This window comes from Electrophorus electricus, chromosome 15, assembly GCF_013358815.1.
Source record: "Electrophorus electricus isolate fEleEle1 chromosome 15, fEleEle1.pri, whole genome shotgun sequence".
Taxonomy (NCBI): Eukaryota; Metazoa; Chordata; class Actinopteri; order Gymnotiformes; family Gymnotidae; genus Electrophorus; species Electrophorus electricus.
Genome location: NC_049549.1, coordinates 10,328,208 through 10,349,216, shown reverse-complemented (window position 1 = coordinate 10,349,216; position 21,009 = coordinate 10,328,208). Strand labels below are relative to the sequence as shown.

General features: G+C 42.8%; 2 protein-coding genes across 2 annotated transcripts in view; both read right to left on the bottom strand.

Annotated features, from left to right (window-relative positions):
• Positions 1-1,823, bottom strand: part of LOC113588981 (collagen alpha-3(IV) chain-like) — a 5,914-nt gene extending 4,091 nt beyond the window's left edge. Inside the window, exons 1-3 of the mRNA XM_035534320.1 lie at positions 1,765-1,823; positions 1,259-1,384; positions 957-1,055 (exon numbers count right to left, since the gene is read on the bottom strand). Coding sequence (XP_035390213.1) covers positions 957-1,055; positions 1,259-1,367 — 208 coding nt within the window. The 5' untranslated portion in view covers positions 1,368-1,384; positions 1,765-1,823. The remainder of the gene's footprint in view (positions 1-956; positions 1,056-1,258; positions 1,385-1,764) is intronic.
• A 1,789-nt stretch (positions 1,824-3,612) lies between these two features.
• LOC113588978 (collagen alpha-1(III) chain-like) lies at positions 3,613-20,336 on the bottom strand. Its single transcript, XM_035534368.1, has 21 exons — positions 20,225-20,336; positions 19,943-20,032; positions 17,338-17,433; positions 16,911-16,981; positions 14,371-14,559; positions 13,634-13,802; positions 12,867-12,959; positions 12,597-12,701; positions 10,936-11,030; positions 10,208-10,333; positions 9,596-9,749; positions 8,302-8,391; positions 8,090-8,224; positions 6,774-6,872; positions 5,793-5,923; positions 5,461-5,587; positions 5,098-5,178; positions 4,847-4,948; positions 4,548-4,595; positions 3,964-4,149; positions 3,613-3,755 (listed from the first exon to the last, which is right to left on the bottom strand). Exons 1-21 carry the CDS (start codon positions 20,334-20,336, stop codon positions 3,613-3,615), a joined length of 2,442 nt encoding a protein of 813 aa, XP_035390261.1.
• Positions 20,337-21,009: the final 673 nt, after the last annotated feature.

Sequence of the window (21,009 nt, the reverse complement as noted above, 5' to 3'; positions counted from 1 at the left end):
CAATTATCTAGTCAACCCAGTCTATTGGGAATTTTTTCATTTTGCTGTAGAATTTCTCAATAGATTGGGCTAAATAGATAACTGCCCTATCAGGATGTATGTTTGTGATCTAAAACCCAGAACAGCATATGTCATGCAACATGACAATGGGCAAAAACATTTTTGTACATGAACTTCAGAAAACTCTCTTAAATGACACACATGAAGAGCTCTTGCTACAAGAGCTCATGAGAATTGTAGCAGCCCACTCCAACTGTCACGAATGTGTCATTCAAAAACTGGTGTCATCTACCAGTTTATAAGAGCAACTAGGTGAGCGTACAAACTGCATTCCTGCTTTCAAAAGCCAGTAATATAAAATGCAATCACTAGTAGAAAAAAATGCTTTGTTCACAAAAAATCATAACGAATAACAACGAAACATCCTAATTTTTACCTGAAATGTTTTTACTAAATATTTACTTGTCTGGCAGCTCCATGGCTTTAACATCTCTTTCAAAGCATATGCCATATTTATAACTAAGCGTGTGTTTGTGGTAGTGCAGTGGTTAAGGTATGCGACTTGTAATTATAAGGTTGCTAGTTCAACCACCAACACTGCCATGAGGCCACTATTGGGCCCTTGAGCAAGCCCTTAAATTGTGTTCAGTTTTTATTGTAAGTCACTTTGGATAAAAGTCCCAGCTAAATGCTGCAAATGGAAGCTTTGAAACTGTTAATGCTTTGTGAGCAACATTTTTTCACGAAATACTTTTAAGTGCAAAGCAAACCGCTTTCTTAAAACAAAGCTCCCAAATAATTTTAGGAGCCATTCATGCAGAAACCTAGAACCTTTTCATTCATGCATTTACATTTAATCATCACTTCACAGGCTTCACAGTAGCAACAGTTTGTATCTGTCCAAACATATGCACTAAACGCTGGTCTCTCAAGATAGGCTAGACCTCAATGCTTACCTGATAGCCCTGGTAAACCTCTGCTGCCTTTTTCACCAGATGGTCCAGGGACCCCAGGGCTGCCAGCTTGGCCGCTGGCCCCTTCAGGACCTTTTTTCCCTGCATGGAAATGGGACAGACATTGATGATGATGTTTTTATTCTTCACATGGTCTTGGTGACAGAGCAGGAATGCTCTGAACGCTCCTGTCCTGAACGTGTGTACACACCTCGCTTCGCTGGTGTGTGTGTATTTGTGTGGTGTCTTTGTGAATGTATGTGGATACAGTATGCTCCTTTTTGTGTGTGCTGTCCTGTGGAGACCTTTTAGCCCAGAGGGTCCGACTGGCCCGTCTGGTCCAACACCTCCTATTCCTCCTTGCTGCCCAGGTGGACCTGGATCTCCAGGGTGAGCTTTTAATTGGTACACCATATCAGGGCCTTTCACACCTGAACAGAACAATAAGGACAAACATTTACTGCATCAGCTAGTTTTGATTCTGTCCCAACGAGCATAGACAGGTGCACTTTGGCACAGTACTGACCCCCTTGCTGGAGACTTGCATGTGCTTCTTGTTCTTTCTTGTATTAATCTCGTTCTATGCCCATGACACATTTTATTTAATTAATTTCTACATCAAAACTCTTATAGGAACTAAAAATATTCATTTCAATATCAGTCCGGACCAACATGCAAAGCAAAATTGCTTAGCTACTTTCCAAATTTTAGATTAGATTATATATTGAACTTGTATTCAAAATACATTAAATTGTCTCCCACCAAAAAAAAAAGCCCTTTTTCTGGCTATTATAGTTTTGCAAAGCCTCACCAGGACATCCTTGAAGTCCTTTTGGTCCTGCAAATCCTGCTGGGCCGCTTAACCCTACATTTCCCTTTTGACCTGAGAAAGATAAACACACACACACATGCTCATTGCTCCCCATGTGACAGCGTTACTCCATGAGCGACCTTAGACTAGACAATTAGACTAGACTCCTCTGTAACAGCTGATGTAGAAGACACTACAGTGCACAGAGACTCCACCAGTCTATCAGTTACCCCTACACATCTGGAGAATTAGATGCATTAGACGCATAACTGTTTTCATCCTAAAGTATGGAACAAGTTTTACAGATCTTCATAACATTTAATTCTACTACTACAGTATTTACCCTTGGCAATATAGCTAACATTAGCTACACTGTTGTTATGTTATTTACATTGATGGGGAGATACCAAAGCCATGCTAAATGACAACAACGGTGTAGTTAATGTTACTAAGTAGATAGCTAGTAATGCTACAAAATTACCTAGCTCTAATGTTAGCTATTTAGCCAAGGGTAACTAGTTACCTAGGTAACAGGTATGCTCAGTATGGTGGAAATAATGTAAGCATATTATCTAATTATCTGAAAATATCTAATTATATACATTCTTACATCTATCCTTGATTAGCAGCCAGAAACGTCTCTTAAGTGACAGATATTTTAATCACATTGAAACAACGTTGTGTTTGCTACTGTGTAATAGCAACTCATTGTTTTGGCATCTTACCGCGAAGTCCAACTTCACCCTTTAGCCCTCTGTCTCCTTTGTTACCAAGTCCTTTACTCCCTTTATAACCCTGTAAATTCAGCAAGTGTTTTTTAGATTTGTGCTACAGAGCCATTCTTCTAATATTTCAATTTTTTTTTTTAAATCAGGATATTCTATTATGTAGCCTAACATACTATTGTAACCGCTGTAATGGGTGGAAACACCAGCGCGCTGCCACCAGAGGGAGCCTACGAGCTGGGCTCGAATCGCTGCTCGTTAGCTTGAGCTGCCTCACGTGGACCCACCGTATATAACAGCTTCACAAAGGCCACTCTGTGTGAAGCCTTGGTGTGTGCAACATGTACCCTATGCTCGTTGGTGATTGGGCCTCTAAAGTATGAGATTCTCTGCTTGTCTTTCTCACCTGTTCTATGAGGGACAGGCTTCCTTTGTGTTTAGCTCAAGTTGTTTCTTAAGGGGTCTTGTCCCCTTTCTTTCACCTATAGAGTCATGGATAGAGTCTGGGTCCCTAACTTGGGCAGACCCTGGTTCACTCACTGCACCAGACAAGTCTAGTGAGGCTTTGTTCCAATTTTTTTTTTTTAGTTATAAGTGGCTTGCTCACCTGTAAATCCATCCTCCACTATGCCTCCACTAAGCACTGTCCACGCTTCCTAAGTTGGTCACTCCCAAGTTCCCCTCAATTTCAGCTGTGTGCTCTTAGTTCTCCACTCCTTCAGCTAAAACCCTGTGCCTGAGGCCTGGTTTCTTTTTCAGTACTGCCTCTTTCTCCATTCTCCTTCCTTGCTCCTTCTCATCTACAGTCAGGTCCGTCTAGGTGGTCCTACCCTCCTAGAGTGTCCACCAGGGGTGCTTCGCCCCTGTACACACATCCCTCTGTTAATTTTAATCATGAAAAAGATCCACGATGATGAAATGTACTTATTGTGTGTGAATAAATGTCTTGTCTGCTACTTTTGGGGAACATGCCTTGAACTGTTAAACTATAGTTAATAAATTGATGCATCTTTTTGCCATATGACAGTAAATATGATAACTAGTGTTAAGTTATAAAATTGAAATACTTGTCATAGTTGGAGTGATTATGAACAGTGGAAAAACAAAGTGTGAGGATTTTCTTTTAGGTACTCACTGATACCCCCAATAGGCCAATATCTCCTCTGACACCAGGAGGTCCATCTTGGCCTACTGCCCCATTGTGGCCCTTATCACCTTTCCACCCTGGGCTACAGGGCCCGGGAGGACCACGTTGCCCTGGGCAACCTTCATGGCACACACATACACATGCATATGACACACATCTTAATTGCCCTAAAATACCACATGGATGTATTTCACTCTTGTAATCATTTTACGAGTGTTTGTGTTTCAGTGTTACATGGTGAAGTGGTGGCCAACTGAAAAGAAGGCAACTTTTCTTAAATAAACCATCAACCTTCTGTTTGTAGCACAGTAATAATGACCAGCTCACCTGGTTCACCTGGTGGTGCAATGCCACCTTGGTGTCCCTTGGGCCCTTCCACACATCGTCCATTTAAGCCGGGCTTCCCAGGCAATCCTGGGGGTCCTTGCGGACCTGTGGGCCCTCTGTCCCCCGCAGGGCCACATTCAGCCGGTGGTCCTATGTCGCCATCATACCCTGGCTCCCCTACAGGGCCTGACCATGCCAGACAGACCATTCAAAAGAGACAGAAATTAAACAAGTGAACATGCTTCTGTCATTTTTTAATTTTAGTTTAATTTTAATTTTCTATACAATTATGTCTATATCACAAACTTTGTTTACTACAAAGTAGTACACTGCAGCTACTCTCTGGATTTATGTGAAATATTGTAACCAGCCTTCAGTGTGCAACAGCGCAGGTCAGGGGTAGGAGCTGCACTGACCCAATACACCACCAGTACTTTATATTCATAAGAGCCATAAGATTTACCCACTTCATGCATTACGTTAATCAAGTAAGCAACTATAGCTTTATTTATAGCAAAATAATAACTGATGTTAAAAAGCAATTAATGCCAGTTAGTAAGGATGATTAGTAACAAAACAATCACCTTTTGCACCTTTCTCTCCATTTGGCCCAAAAGATCCATATCCAGGAGCTTTAAATGGCAAAACATAATTCAATATCATTCAAAAGTCGATGTTTGTTCGTGTGTGTAAGCATGTGTGTGCAGAAGTGTGCATGTGCACTTCATCTGTGACAGACACCTGTGTTCACGTACACCCTGCTGTCTGAACACCCTGCTGTCTGTGTACATGTCTGTGTGCAGCCCTGACACTGTGGATACACTCGCCATGCTGGCATGAAAAAAACCTGAAGGAACAGGTTTGTGTGCAAGTAGTCCTTTACCCCCTGCCTCTCCTTGGCCCCCGGGTGGTCCAGGAATACCGTCTCGGCCCTGGTTTCCTTTATATCCTGGAGGCCCAGGTACACCTGCTGGCCCTGGGGAGCCTGAGACCCAGTGAAACCAGACACAGATAGGAGAATGCTTTCTGGAATTGCTGGTGCCCTTCCAATGGATGAACCTCAACTTTCATACTCATCATTTGAGAAAACACATGCACAAAATGACAATAAAACATGTTTACTGAATGGGGTACCTGGTGGGCCCTTCAGGCCTGGAAACCCTGGGGGGCCTGGTGGTCCATCATAGCCTTTATCGCCAGGTAGTCCTTGGTGTCCTGGGAGAGAGAGAGAGAGAGAGAGAGAGAGAGAGAGAAAGAAAGAACAGGAAAAAGAAAGTAAAAAGAGAAAGATCAAGGGACCTCTTTTTACACTATATATATATATATATATTTCTATGTTTGAGAAAGAGAGTGGATTGAATGAACAGGAAACTCTGACTCCCTGTGATGCTTGAGAATGACTTCAGTGGGTAACAATGTTATCCATTAGGTCAGAGACAGTGATCTGGGCAAAGGGAAAAAGGGAGGAGCCTTGGACCACAGAGGAAAGAAAAGTACCTGGCGTTCCTGGTGGCCCTTTACCTCCTCGTGCTCCGCTGGACCCATCTGGGCCCAGACCCCCAGGAGGGCCACACGACCCTTTCTCTCCCTTTTGGCCTGTACTTCCTTGTGAACCTTGCTCACCCTGAGAAGGACAGACAGAGAGAGGAAGAAAGAACTACTGTAGTGGAATCATCATGAAAAACTAACAGCTAAATATCTAACAAATAATTACAAATGCTACCTGTGATGGCAGTTTAGTCGGACCAATTAATAAGAATGAGTTTGTTATTTCTAATAATGAGATCTTATTTTCTCATGAGATGTGCACTGGTCATTGTAAAGGGCACCTTCTCTCCAGCATATCCTGTGCTTCCTGGCCCAGGGCTGCTGGGTTCACCTTTCATCCCTTTGAGTCCCTTTGGACCTGGATATCCAGGGGGTCCACGTGGTCCTTTGACACCAGGCAAACCCTTGTGACCTTTGATACCTGGCACAGAAGTGAAGGAGAGACACTGAATTTCAAGAACAAGTGACCCCATCAGGATCTATGCAAGGCCATGCAGATGGAGAGCAGGCAAACATAGCGAGCTCTAGGGAAACCATTGCCTATGCATCTGCAAATATTACCTGGCAACCCCGTATGTCCAGGATCCCCTACTAGGCCAGGGAAACCAGGGTCACCCGGGACCCCATCGCCCCCTGGGTCTCCATCAGGACCTGTGGGGGACAGAGTGAAGAAAGAGACAGAAGAGAGAAAACATGTAAGAAAAAGAGAAACTATGAGCACGAAAGAGTGCAAGATAAATAACGGAAGATGATTTGAGAAAGAATGGGGGAGGAATAAATAGAGAGAAAACAGGTGAAAAAAACATGGGAACAAGAATAAGAGGTAAACTGTAAGGAAAAGAGAGGAAGAGGGAGTGAGAAAACAATGAGAGCATTGTGAGATGGTGAAGCAGGAAAACAATGAGAGCATTGTGAGATGGTGAAGCAGGAAAACAATGAGAGCATTGTGAGATGGTGAAGAAGGAAAACAATGAGAGCATTGTGAGATGGTGAAGCAGGAAAACAATGAGAGCATTGTGAGATGGTGAAGCAGGAAAACAATGAGAGCATTGTGAGATGGTGAAGCAGGAAAACAATGAGAGCATTGTGAGATGGTGAAGCAGGAAAACAATGAGAGCATTGTGAGATGGTGAAGCAGGAAAACAATGAGAGCATTGTGAGATGGTGAAGCAGGAAAAGGTGTAACCGAAGATAATGAGACATTTAGTTGTTTTACAGAGTTTGCTACAGTTCTGGTTTTAAACTGTACTGGAGATTTTTACCCTGTGGCCCAGGCAGACCTGGAACTCCATTTTTCCCACTGTTGCCAACGGGACCTGGGTCTCCAACATCCCCTTTGGACCCGGTAGGCCCAGTACCACCTACACGATGCCAAAGACACCAAATAGAAGGTCATAGGCTACATACAGCATTCGTTTTAGTGGTGCTCTACCATGTCAAAACTGTGAACTGCTTGAAAATAGGTGGGGACATCTTACTGTTTCATCAACATGAACACAGTTTATACAGAACAGGGACTATGCAGCGCATGTCATGGATTTCTCCATCTGAGATTCTTACAGGCCTACTATATGTAGAATTAGTTTCCTCTGTTTTTATTTTCAGGTTTTTTTGTGGGTGAGGGGTTGTATTTCTTGTAGGGTTTTTTTTTTCTGTGGCTGTTTTGATTTTATTTTTAAATAAAGAGCTTCATTCTATAACGTTCCAAGCACAAACCGAAATGGAGTCGCAGGCAATATGGTGAATGCAGTTTAATAAAGAACACACGTAGTCCACAGTGATCCAAAGAACATAAATCAAGGTTGTAAATACACAAAAGCATTCAGCAAAGCAAACCAAACAGACAGGAAACAGGCAAAGAGGGTAATCCAGTTAAACGTGGAGATCTAATAACAGATGAAACAGACGTGATAACAAATGGCTCAGGAACATAAGACGAGTTGACGAGACTTCACAACAACAGAACACAAACACGGGATTTACAAAGACTTACGAGGTCTAACGAAATACTAACTAGAGGGTGAAACCAAAAGGAACCAAAACAAGGAAACAAAACCAGGAGGTAAATAAATATAGTGGCGTTGCCTTGGGAACCATGATGCCAGGGCAGGGTCCCCTGCACTCTTCTTTTAGCATGTCATAGATTTAGGTCTTTAGCTCTTAAGCCATTTATGGATTTATAAGCATGCATAAACATCTATTTGTCTATATTTCTGAGATGGTAGAATGCTGGTATTAGGTATTGCGTTAATGTGTCTGCATAAGCTAAGCTCTCAGTTGATAAGATAACCTCTGAGTTCATTAAAAGCTAAGATCTCAGTTAATTTGTAAGGTATGATATTTGGAGCCTTGGAGTCAAGGAACACTCTAACTTTATGTTCTGTGCATTTACTCAGTAAGTCTATGGGACCATAGTTGCTAGTCAGAAATGTTATGTATACCTGGTTATCAACTGCATAGCTATAGTGGACATTTTTGTTATCTTGCAAAATCTGACTTAAAGGGAGAATGTAAAATCTGAATTTTAATTACTTATTTTAGTTATTGTACTAATACAGTTACTGTATATTGTCTTTACCTGAGATTCCAGATACTCCAGGATCTCCAGGAGAGTGATTTTGTATTGTTTTCCCTTTGTGCCCTGGTTCACCAGGTGCTCCTACATCCCCTTGGATACCTCGGTAACCTGATGCCCCATCAGCACCCATCACACCTGCAAACAGACATCATCACTGTCATCTTTATCGTGTGTGTGTGTGTGCATGCACAAATAGGTGTGCATATCTGCACCTTTAGGTCCAGGCCGTCCAGGAAGTCCAGGATGTCCAGGAGGCCCAGAAGGACCACTGCGTCCGGGAGGTCCCTGATCCCCTCGATGGCCTGGAAACAAACACTGCCCTCAGAACCAGAACCCACCTGCATATTTTGGACTATTCTTTGTACATGTGTGTGCGCGTTCTGTTCATCTGAGACTTTGACACTGAACTTACTACAGAAAGAAAAGCTTTATAGAGCTAACAGCCTTAAGTAATGTTGGTACCACGACTATGTGGAACAGGTCTCCTATCCACAATGTCTATATCCAGCATGTGTGTGTGTGCGTGTGTGAGTGAGTGAGTGTGTGTGTGTGTGTGTGTGTGTGTGTGTGTGTGTGTGAGTGTGTGTGATTGTGTGTGTGTGTGTGTGAGTGAGTGTGTGTGATTGTGTGTGTGTGTGTGTGTGTGTGTGAGTGAGTGTGTGTGAGTAAGTGTGTGTGTTTGTGTGTGAGTGAGTGTCTGTGTGTGTGTGTTTGTGTGTGTGTGTGTGTGTGTGTGTGTGTGTGAGTGAGTGTGTGTGATTGTGTGTGTGTGTGTGTGTGTGTGTGTGTGAGTGAGTGTGTGTGAGTAAGTGTGTGTGTTTGTGTGTGAGTGAGTGTCTGTGTGTGTCTGTGTGTGTGTGTGTTTGTGTGTGTGTGTGTGTGTGTGTGTGTGAGTGAGTGTGTGTGATTGTGTGTGTGTGTGTGTGTGTGTGTGTGTGTGTGTGAGTGAGTGTGTGTGAGTAAGTGTGTGTGTTTGTGTGTGAGTGAGTGTCTGTGTGTCTGTGTGTGTGTGTGTGTGTGAGTGAGTGTGTGTGATTGTGTGTGTGTGTGTGTGTGTGTGTGTGTGTGAGTGAGTGTGTGTGAGTAAGTGTGTGTGTTTGTGTGTGAGTGAGTGTCTGTGTGTGTCTGTGTGTGTGTGTGTTTGTGTGTGTGTGTGTGTGTGTGTGTGTGTGTGTGTGTGTGTGAGTGAGTGTGTGTGATTGTGTGTGTGTGTGTGTGTGTGAGTGAGTGTGTGTGAGTAAGTGTGTGTGTTTGTGTGTGAGTGAGTGTCTGTGTGTGTCTGTGTGTGTGTGTGTGTGTGTGTGTTTGTGTGTGTGTGTGTGTGTGTGTGTGTGTGTGTGTGTGTGTGTGTGTGAGTGAGTGTGTGTGATTGTGTGTGTGTGTGTGTGTGTGTGTGTGTGAGTGAGTGTGTGTAAGTGTGTGTGTTTGTGTGTGAGTGAGTGTCTGTGTGTCTGTGTGTGTGTGTGTGTGTGTGTTTGTGTGTGTGTGTGTCAGCAGGAGGAACACCTGGGATTCCAGGTATGCCGTCCCTTCCCCTCATCCCCTTCAGACCACACGGTCCAAACCGTCCCGGTTCTCCTTTACATCCAGGCTCCCCACATGGGCCTTCTGAACCAGGCAGGCCCTGACCAGACAGTCCTGGGTCCCCCTGCACACCTCTCTGCCCAGAGAGCCCTGCAAGTTATTACTGTGTTATATGTGCTTATTAAATATTCTATACCACTTTGGCATATTAGTTATTTATTGGTAGTTGTATGCCATAGGGCATTACACTGCATGAAAAGAATATGTTTAATTTATGCTGCAGAAGTATTAGTAACAATAAAGGAAGTATTCATCATACAGTATTAAGAAAAAAAAGAAAGTTCCACCTGTGAGATTTTTTACCTTTAGTTCCACAGTTTCCTCTCAGACCTGAAGGTCCTTTTCTACCTTGGAATCCAGGACTACAGACTCCAGGAGGGCCCATCAACCCTGGAGCACCATCATATCCTCTGGTACCTGAACCGATACGTGAGCAAGTGAGTGTGTGTGTGTGTGTGTGTGTGTGTGTGTGAGAGAGAGAGAGAGAGAGAGAGAGAGAGAGAGAGAGAGAGAACGTGCTGTGAATTCTCACACCTTTACTGCCTGGGTCTCCAGCTCTCCCTGGTTGCCCACATGATCCTTTGGCTCCAGGGCCACCTGAGTCTCCAGCAGGACCAAGTGCCCCATCATCCCCTGAGGACCCTGGTCTACCAGCCTCCCCTGGAGAGCCAAAATCCATTGCACCCTAATGACAACAGGGAGAGAGATTATAAAGATAAAGTATAATCATCTCAGAGCAAGAATAATGATCTAGGGTCAGGCCTCTGAGTCTCTGTACTTCTATAAGACATAGAAACTGAGGTCAGGTTCTGAATACTTCGGTAAACACAGAATGCTGGGCCTGAAAACATGTATGATTATAAGGCACCAAATGTCTATTACTCATTCTTCTTTCAAAATATGCAAGGCTGACAATATGAACTCATTCTAGATTTCTGGCCTGGGTGGAATCCAATCTTTTCATATAGTGTAGATTTATTAAATTGATCCCTCACATATATCTGAGTTGTTTGGGCAGGGTTCCAGAATCTCTAACTGAAAAGAATTTACATGTGGCCTCCTAATACGATGTCCCAATTAGATTTCCTTTGTTTGAGTGTTAATGAGCTTTACTTTTTTGCATTTTATTTGTAATAGCATATGGAGTCATTTTGTTGTTATTTTCACTTTTGTGTCATTTAATCTACAGCTTTATAAGACATCTTCATAATGCCTTGTTTAATGTATTCCGTGATTGTTTCATATGATGTCATCATGTTTACCTTTAACCCTGGCATCCCAGGTGGTCCTGGGGGTCCGGGCCGTCCTTTGCTCCCAGTGCTTGATGGCCCAGGAGGACCAGGCACGCCCTTCTCACCTGAACAGGAAGAGAAACCAGGAAGCTGATTATGTAGACTATGTAGATCCCATTAAAAAAGTCAGGGAAAACTAATCCGTTGCATTCATTCGTTTTGTGTACATGAACTGTGTTTGTATCTCTCTACAAATAATTTTATTTGAGAGAGAATGATAGTGTGTGAGAGAGGTATAATGGTGCATGTGTGTGAGTTTGATAGTGAGTGAAATTCAAGTCAACTCCAGTATGAATTCTGACCTAAACGGCTTGTCTTATACTCCCTCCCACCTCACAACCCCCTTTGCTCACATTACAGCGGCTTTATGCCTAAATCAAAAACAAAACCACTGAATTCAACTCAAGCTGGACAGCTCTCATTATATTCCTACATCAGTGTCCTCCCCAACAAATTGATATCAACAGAACAGCCAAATACAAGATGCATAGATACTCCCCACTTCTATAATCAGGCTACATATCTGTATTCTTTCTTTCACACGTTCTGGAAATATACGCACACACACACACACACACGCACACACACACACACACACACACACACACACACACACACACACACTCACACACACACACACGCACACACACGCACACGCACACGCACACACACACACTCACACACACACACACACACGCACACACACACGCACATGCACACACACACACACACACACGCACACACACACGCACATGCACACACATGCACGCGCACACACACACACACACACACACGCACACACACACTTAAATGCAGACCAATATCAAAATCCCTTTAAAGGATATGCAGATCACAATTCATATAACACTGTAATAGTATAACTGGAAATGTTAGTGTAAGAATGTTAGCCTAATTACATGAGAGCTGTGGATCTGTGGGGCTGTGGATCTTATGCTTATTAAAATGACATGAATTCGGAGTAGTGCTAAAAAAGATGTTTGAACATATGTAAGGGTTCTTTGTTAGAACATATGTAAGGGTTCTATGTAAAGAACATATGTTCTTTGTTAGAACATATGTAAGGGTTCTTTGTAAAGAACATATGTTCTTTGTTAGAACATATGTAAGGGTTCTGTTAGAACATATGTAAGGGTTCTTTGTAAAGAACATATGTAAGGGTTCTTTGTTAGAACATATGTAAGGGTTCTGTTAGAACATATGTAAGGGTTCTGTTAGAACATATGTAAGGGTTCTTTGTTAGAACATATGTAAGGGTCACCACTGCAGGTTCATGCACAGGATGGAGGTCTCGTGGGCAAGGGAAGCTTCACTCATGTCCACACCCTGCATCCGGTTACAGGCTCAGCCACACCGAGCACATTTCCTTTTATTTGTTCCCTGCTCCTTCCCAGCCCATCTAGCTCAGGCTCTCCTGGTTACCCAAACATGACCCACACGTTTCGCGGCCATGTAACCAAATCACGCGGTGGTCACGCGCCTGTCGACAGCACAGGCTCCAGAAGAAGGTTGCACCCCTCCTGTCCACCTCTGTGGACGCACACACACACACACACACACACACACACACACACACACAGTGACATTTACACCCCACACACACCCAGTCTGACCTCTGGGTCCTGTTGGCCCTTCTTCTCCTGGCTGGCTCACTCCTCTCTCGCCTTTTTCGCCACAGTGTCCCGGGAAGCCTGGCAAACCCCAATCTCCCAATGGCCCTAAAATGAAAAGGAAAGGAAAGGAAAAAAAGACAAAAACCAAAATAAAAATTGTAAATCTTTGGCATACGCACAAAAACAGAGCTCCGGTGTCCTGGGTATATAGAGCACATCCGTGTTCTCCCGCGCCTTCTCTTCACATGACCTCTCGCACCTTCATCTCACCTTGCAGGCCTTTTGGACCTTGTGGACCCTTCCTTCCAGGTGGCCCTGGGTCTCCTGGTATGCTGTGCACTTCTCCAGGTTCACCTTTTGCGCCTGCCAGACACATCCCAGAAACACCTGTGATTTTTTTATTTATTTTTTTTAATGATCAAACAGCAAATCAGGGATACCAACACAAATTGCACAAAACCATGCATATGTATGGGTGTGTGTGTGTTCTGGGAGTTGTAACAATGCTCTTTACATCTGTGTCTTTTCTGCCAACCTTCTTTTCACAGTTTTTATGTCATTTTAATGTTGTTTCCGGTCCTTCTGCTGAAATGACTTATGCTTGGTTGAAATTCTTAGCACTTTCTACAAAAAAGTTCCCTTTTACAGGAAGGACAGTTTATGAGAGCGTCATGGGAGAGTTGGCTTGTAAATTCATGTTTAAATTTAATGGCTCTGTCAAAATTGAGAACAAAAAGTTGCAGGCATCTTTCCCTAGCATTACTGTGTGGCCCGGGTGAAATGTGTAGAACCCTAATCCATTTTAAAAACAATTCACCATATACTAATCTATGCGTCAAACAGAGGCTTCCACTTGTGTCTTTATTAAAAATATAGACTATCCTCACATTCCTTGTTTCTTAATTAAAACTTGAGCTTAAACGCAAACTGAGCTGTCATTTTCTTCAGTGCTGCTCGATTACAATGTGACCAAGAAGAAGAGCATTTCTGTCAGTTTATTCAAGTTTAAAAAAGCCACCCTTTGTACTTCATCATACCTTGTTCCCCAGGATTCCCTATTGGACCCTCAATACCACTGATGCCCTTCTCTCCAGGGGCCCCTTCTGGCCCCAACCCTGGTGGGCCCATTCCTCCTATAGGCCCAGGGGGGCCAGGGAACCCATCCACCCCAGTGAAGCCCCCGTCCCCCTTAGTCCCAAATGGACCCTGTTGAAAAGCAACAGATTACCATGAGAACAGGCCGTTATCATGGGACTGTTTTGGTATGTTACTGTTCCCTTGGTGATATTTTACGCAAACATTCTATAATATCAGAAACTGAGGCTACAGTAATGTCTTAAGTGATCAAAACTATAATGTCAACTATCTTGAAAGTTAATTTGCTAATATCAAATTTGCTAGTGTTAGTACAAGAAATCATTCTAGTTCAAATCACCCTTAAGAAATCTGCAACACTAGGGCACACAACTTCCTTAAACATCTTTAAAAAACTGGGCTACATACTGCTCTATAAACAACCTCTAAACTACCAAAAATACAAAAAATATGCACTTCTGCAATTAGAGCCTTACTACTCTTCATCACAGATCTCAGCATTACTGTTTTGAGACGGATGAAGTTGATAAGTATGTTTGATTGCTTTCCTGCACTATGTATATGTGGTTGTTCTATAAAAATCTAACACTAATGCTGGAAGGCTTCATGCTTATGTGAGGCATCTGCGTTCCCGTTAAGTCCATTGATACGTGTCTGCTGGTCAGACCTGGGAACTTACCGGATAGCCCTTTTCTCCCATGGGACCCCGGTGTCCTGGTGCTCCTGGCCTGCCATCCCGGCCGGAGTGCCCTGAACTCCCCTTACATCCCGGGTCACCAGTGTTCCCCTTCTTCCCGGGTCCTTCCATATAGCCGGTGTCTCCTTTAAGCCCCTGAACCCCTGGAGTTCCTGGATAACCTGAATGTCCCTGAATGGGGAAATATTTGATTTACTCCTCCACAATATTCTTTTAAGGGCATAAATGAACTGCATGTGTAGTGCATGATGTATCATACCTGGTGTAAACCAGGTAGGTATGATACATCACACACTACACATCCAGTTGAATTATTCCTGGCATTTGTCTGAGCCAGAAACTTCTCACTATTATTTCTGACTTAAGTAACGGTATGCTAACAATACATATTATATTGTCATTTCAATATGTTCAAAAGTCAGTTGCGACCGTACTACCCTGCAAGTTAAAGTGATTTTTTTTTCCAAGATAAATAATTAAGATAAGATTCCATTTATTGATCCCCATGGGGGAATTCTGGAGATACAGCAGCAGAGTTAAAGGTAGAATTACAATAAAATAAAGATAAAAACTGGGGATAGTTTCTATACTATGCAAAGTTGCCCAAGTGATACCCCATGTCTTAGTGATACACAACGACTATGGAGCGTAATGAAAGTGACTGTGATGATTGCCCCTCCTATCATCTCTGTCTCCAGGGTTTCCCTGTCTCATGCCATTGTTTCATTTTCTCCATTCCTATTCCTGTCCTTGTTTTGCATTTTACTCTCTTTTGTAGCACCTGTGTCTTGTTAATTCTCAATATGCGATATATTTATAGCCTTTGTTTTTCCCTGTTAGTTCGCTGGTCTTTGTTAATCCTGTGTTTGCTCTGATTGTTACAGCCTCTGTATTTTTGCGCTACCTGTAATTTTGTACATAGCCGGTTTTCCGTTGTGTTCCTTATTGTAGCCTTTTTTCCCCTCTTCTGTTATGATCTGCTTTTGTCTCTTGTTTGACATATATCCCAGAACTCTTTGTGTTGGCAATTTGACCCTGGACTGTGACTATGACTCTGATTATGGATTTGCCCCTAATAAATCTCACTCTTCTCAGTGAATGAAAGAAAGAAAGACCAGCCTACTAAGGACGCAGTGAGAGAGTGACAATCTGGTATGTATTTTGTTCTGCTGGGACTCCACATAGTCTGAGTCTGCCATGTCTCAGTGCCACCAAGCCAGAGACAGCAAAGCCCCTGGTGCTGTGGGAATAAGAGCATCTTGTCGTTTGTAGAAAGCACCACAGTCTGTCATGATTGGCCCCTCCTAGCATCCTGTCTCCCAGGTTACACTGTCTCGTGTTTATGTTCTGCTCTGGGTCCATTCCTTAGTTTCACCTTCTCTGTTGCAGTTCTCGTCCTTGTTTTGGTTTTCGGTGTTACATTAGATATCACCTGTTTCTTGTTGGCCCTCATCTCTCGTGTGTGTGTGTGTGGCCGTGTGCATTTTCTGGTCTTAGTAATCCATGCCTTGAGTTTTCTCGGAACCCTTACCATTTTTTGTCACCATGTGTTTTGTCTCTGTTTATTATGTATACTGGCTGTATCAGTGTTGGCTCCATGACCCTGGACTGTGAAAACGACTCTAATTCTGGATTTGATCATAATAAATTTAGCTCTTCTCAGCGAATGTATCTGCCTTGTGATCACTCCGTTACAGTGACCGTGTGAAATGGCAGAAGGTATTGTCACGATCAGTCCCTCCCAGCTTCCGTGTTCCATGTTTTCCCTGTCTTGCGTATTTTAGTTCCACGCAGTAGCTTCGTTTTCTCCACCCCTCGTTTGATTATCCACACCTGTCCCTTGTTCCTAGTCTTGTGTCTTGTATTTAAACCCTGTTGTGTTCCCTGTGTCTTGGCTGTTCATTGTTTATTTGAATGCTTGCATTTCATTTGTTAGCCTGTTTCGTTATCCTAGCCTTAGTAGTAGATTTTATATATATATATAAGTGTGAGAGAGAGAGAGAGAGAGAGAGAGAGAGAGAGAGAGAGAGAGACTATCCAACAGGACCAATCCAACCACTAAAACACAACATACAATATAAAACTTGCAATAGTTTTGCATGTTGATCCAATAATTCAGCAAGGCCTAATTATTGTGTGTGTGTGTGTATATATATATATATACACACACACACACACAATAATTTTTGTGTGTGTATATATAATAATATATATAATTATTGTCTGTGTAAGTATATATATTATTTATATATATATATATATGTATGTATGTGTGTGTATGTGTATATGTATGTGTGTGTATGTGTATATGTATATGTATACACACACACACACACACACACACACACACAATAATTAGGCCTTGCTGAATTATTGCATCAACATGCAAAACTATTGCATGTTTTATATTGTATGTTGTGTTTTAGTGGTTGGATTGGTCCTGTTCGATAGTCTCTGTTTTGCATGTAAACTGGTTGTAATGATTCCTAATTTAAAGCTTTGTAAAAACAGAGCAGACTTACCCTAGGGCCAGGTGGACCTACCGAACCCTTATGGCCTTGATGTCCTTTAATGCCATGTTGGCCATTGATACCTTTATAGACAATAGTAGTACAACAGACAAAGCTGTATGAATAAATGATGGGATGTTATTCTCATCAGGGCTCATATTTAACATGCTCTTACACAGTATGGCTTGTCAGTGTGGGTTACACATTAGTCTTGCCCAGACACAATGTGCTGTCTACACTGTTAGTGTCTCCGCCTGGGACTGTCTCAAACTAGAATCTCATTCATTCTGTTCTTTTTTGTTTCTTTGTTGTTTGTCATTTATAGAGCTGCAGGTAGATTATTAAACACACAATGCCACTGTACAAAAAGCATCATTTTTGAAAATGTAACAGATAAAAATGCAACAAAAATTCTCTCTCTGTCTCTCCATCTTATTACCTTGAACTCCAGGTTCACCAGGGACACCATGTGGTCCTTTAGGTCCAACTACAAGCTCTGGTAAATGGCAAAATGTGCACAGTTCTCCTTTCTGCCCTGTGAATGAAACATAAAGAGCTCAGTCCAAAACAGCTTTCACGGGATGATAAAAAAAACAAAAAAACACCTCATCTGCGTGTGCCATCTAATCTGCATTTAGAGTGTATTTCAAAATTAGGGTCACACCACAACTAATATGATTATTTGTATTCATTACCAAGTGCTCTGAGTTTGGAATTTAATGGTAACACCATGTAATTCAACAGATGCTACATTTGGGTTCATCTCAAAAGTGTTTAATGAGATTGATATCAGATACATGGAGCCTACGAATTGATGAACATGGTCTCCAAAAATGATAAAGTGTACTCTGGCATCATGATGTTAACGTACCCAACCTAAGGCAGCTGAACGCCCACCTGACCATTACTGCTTCCCCACTGACCTGTACAGTAACTAGGCATATTGGGTCCAGTGCCTCACATTGTTTATGTCATACATTGCATCTACCACTGTAGCTGTGCAGTTAGAACCAGGGCCAGGTTCTGATTTATCACCTTTCTAGCCATCACTAAATGTGCCATACAGCTGCTGATGCACCGGATAGGAGCTGATGTGCCAGATAGGCACTGATGTTCCTCAGCTTGCTGCAAATGCTTTCAGTGGTTTACTATATTGGTCATTCTCAAACCCAGGTTGGCATTTTTCAGTCCATTAGATCAAGCTTCAAGCCCATTCTGTGTAATTTTATGACAGTTAAGTATGTCCCATTTTCACACAATATTACTGTAGTGGAGGAAAAACGTGCTTTTTTATTCAAATAGCCTCTCCCTCAGGTTTGGAATTGAAAGCAGCCTAAAAGCAGATTTGCTTAACTGACCCAAGCATTGCTGCACATAGATGGATCTCTAATTCCCAGAGGGATTTCCTGGAGGAAAGCTATATCTGTTTTGAGACTTATTTAGAATAATCAGGCTGTTTTTCCTTTATACTTTTAACATTACAATTCTTAGGGGTGCTCTATAACATCATTTTGGCCATGAAATACTTGCTGGAACAGCCAGCAAATAAAAGACAAGACACAGTGTATGAGTCAGAACAAGCATGGTGGTCAGCACTTTCAATAAACAAGAAAAATGTAAGCAATGTAAATTTAAACAAACTCAATCCAGAGACGTGTGGCCCCTTCCTCACCGCAAGGTCTCCCAAAAAGCTCCTTTCCCAAGTCCACTCCCCAGAACCTCCTTTCCCAAGTTTACTCCCCAGAACCTCCTTTCCCAAGTTTACTCCCCAGAACCTCCTTTCCCAAGTCCACTCCCCAGAACCTCCTTTCCCAAGTTTACTCCCCAGAACCTCCTTTCCCAAGTCCACTCCCCAGAACCTCCTTTCCCAAGTTTACTCCCCAGAACCTCCTTTCCCAAGTTTACTCCCCAGAACCTCCTTTCCCAAGTTTACTCCCCAGAACCTCCTTTCCCAAGTCCACTCCCCAGAACCTCCTTTCCCAAGTTTACTCCCCAGAACCTCCTTTCCCAAGTCCAGGAGACCTCCAAAGCTCCACGCAATCCACATTAGTAGAAAAAACATCTCTTGTCACGCCAAAGCTGCAAAGTACAAGCATTAGTATCCAAAACAGTCCAACTGGGGCTGACCATACTAAACCATGGAGCTGTAAATATAAGACCCGGACCCCCAACTTCATAAAGACCCATACGAGTCCAAACATCTCTGTAATTATTTTGATGAATAATTAATTGAATAATGTGGCAATGCCCCTCCTCTGATTCATGGCACCACTGCACTGGTCTAATTTTTTCCAGTTCATGGGTGTATGCCCTTTTTGTATGATTTGCGTGCTTTGGTGGTTTTATGCCTTCACTGTTTCCAACTTTTGCTGTCTGTAATGCGCAGTGGCCCGAGTGCCGCAGGGCGAGGGGCAGGACGCGCAGACTCCACCGACTGGGACGAACATTTATTTACGTTTAACATGAAACACTAACGGCACTCGCAAGAATCAATCATGATTGATACAAACAAGAAACGATTAACATTAAACACATACGGTGAACACTAATACAATGAACATTGACTATGTTACATCCACACACTACGTCAACAATAACCAACACTTTGCACTCTTTGCCACGGGTTTATATACATTTAGACAGACGAGGTGCAGGTGTGGTTACTAAATAGACCAGCCCTCCCACTGCACGTGGCAGGCCCAACCATGTGACACGGTGGGGGCAAGCGTTCCGTGACAATATTCTTTCTGCAATATGTTTTCTGGAATTCCCTTTAGGCTTGTGAGTTGTTTAAACCTCATACACCTACCTGCAAGCGATGCCCCTTCTGTATCGTGCCTGTATCATAACTTTCCTACCTGTTTCCTGCCTAACAATTCCTTATTTAAGCTGTTTGGTGTTCCTATGACTTTGTTGGTCATTGTCATTACACTGGCTTTATGTTCAACATGTTTTACACCCATGAAAAGTATTTTAATATCTAATATTCAGAACAGCATGCAGAGAGTTCTAAATGTTTCACATAAGGTCTAGAACATTCTTACCTGTCTCTCCATGTTGACCATGTGCACCCACAGGTCCTTGGACACCGCTCTCTCCTTTGGGCCCCTTAGGCCCGACACGTTTACTAAATTCTGTACATCAAACAGTTGAGTTCAGACCATAAAATCATTGTATTCAGAGCAGCAAATCGTTGTTTGTCATAAAGAGAACACAAGGCAATATGAAAGAAATGAAGGCATTGTGCCATTTTAAAAAAATCCCTTATTTGTTCTTTTAATGGTTATACAGTTCTACACAAAACACATCTTAGTTTGGTCGGTTACCGGACAGTCCTCGGGGGCCGGGCTCTCCAGGAATCCCAGGATACCCGAGAGGCCCACTGGCTCCTGGAGGTCCAGTCCCAAAGGTGCATGACTCCCCCTTGTCCCCTTTCATCCCCCGATAGCCTGGAGGACCATGCTTCCCAGGAGGCCCAGGAATACTCGGCGCTGGATTACAAACAAATGATTCTATTTTCTACTTCCTGTGTTGTTTGTAAAAGAAATACAAACACACATGGGTTGCACTTATAAAAGTTTAGAACAGTGGTTTCATGGTGGTTTAAAACAGAAAACCATTTACCTGGAGTGCCTGGCCTTCCAGGAAAGCCAATTGGACCTGGTGAAAATTACACAACAATCCATAATGCCAAATGTATAATGAAATCTAAATCCACACTCACGGATTGCAGGAACACATTTCTGTTGCTGCATTAGTGGCTCCTTACCGGGACTGCCAGGAATCCCAGGAGGTCCCGGACCACCGCTATGTCCTTTCTGGCCTTTCACTTGTTCTTGTAAGATAATGACCTACACACATACACATGCGAACACACAGATGGTGAAACAGTGTCTAACTATAGCTTTTCCATTCATGTGTTGCTGTACATTATGGAACAGAACTACAGGTGTATGTGGGGTCTATGTGATCCATCTCTGGGTGTTGGTGCACGGGTATAAAATGAAACTCACTTCTCCTTTTGCACCAGGTAGACCTCGGTCACCCCGCACTCCCTACACACACACACACACACACACACACACACACACACACACACACACACACACAC

What these genes read in the sequence shown, in the direction of transcription:
- LOC113588978 (XM_035534368.1), bottom strand. Translation starts at nt 20,336, where the DNA reads ATGAAAGGGGACAAGGGGGAGTCATGCACCTTTGGGACTGGACCTCCA. An exon ending in CGGCCCCCGAGGACTGTCCG is followed by an intron (nt 20,033 to 20,224) that starts GTAACCGACCAA and finishes TTTGATGTACAG; the next exon opens with AATTTAGTAAACGTGTCGGG. An exon ending in CTGGGATGCCAGGGTTAAAG is followed by an intron (nt 10,334 to 10,935) that starts GTAAACATGATG and finishes TTGGCTCTCCAG; the next exon opens with GGGAGGCTGGTAGACCAGGG.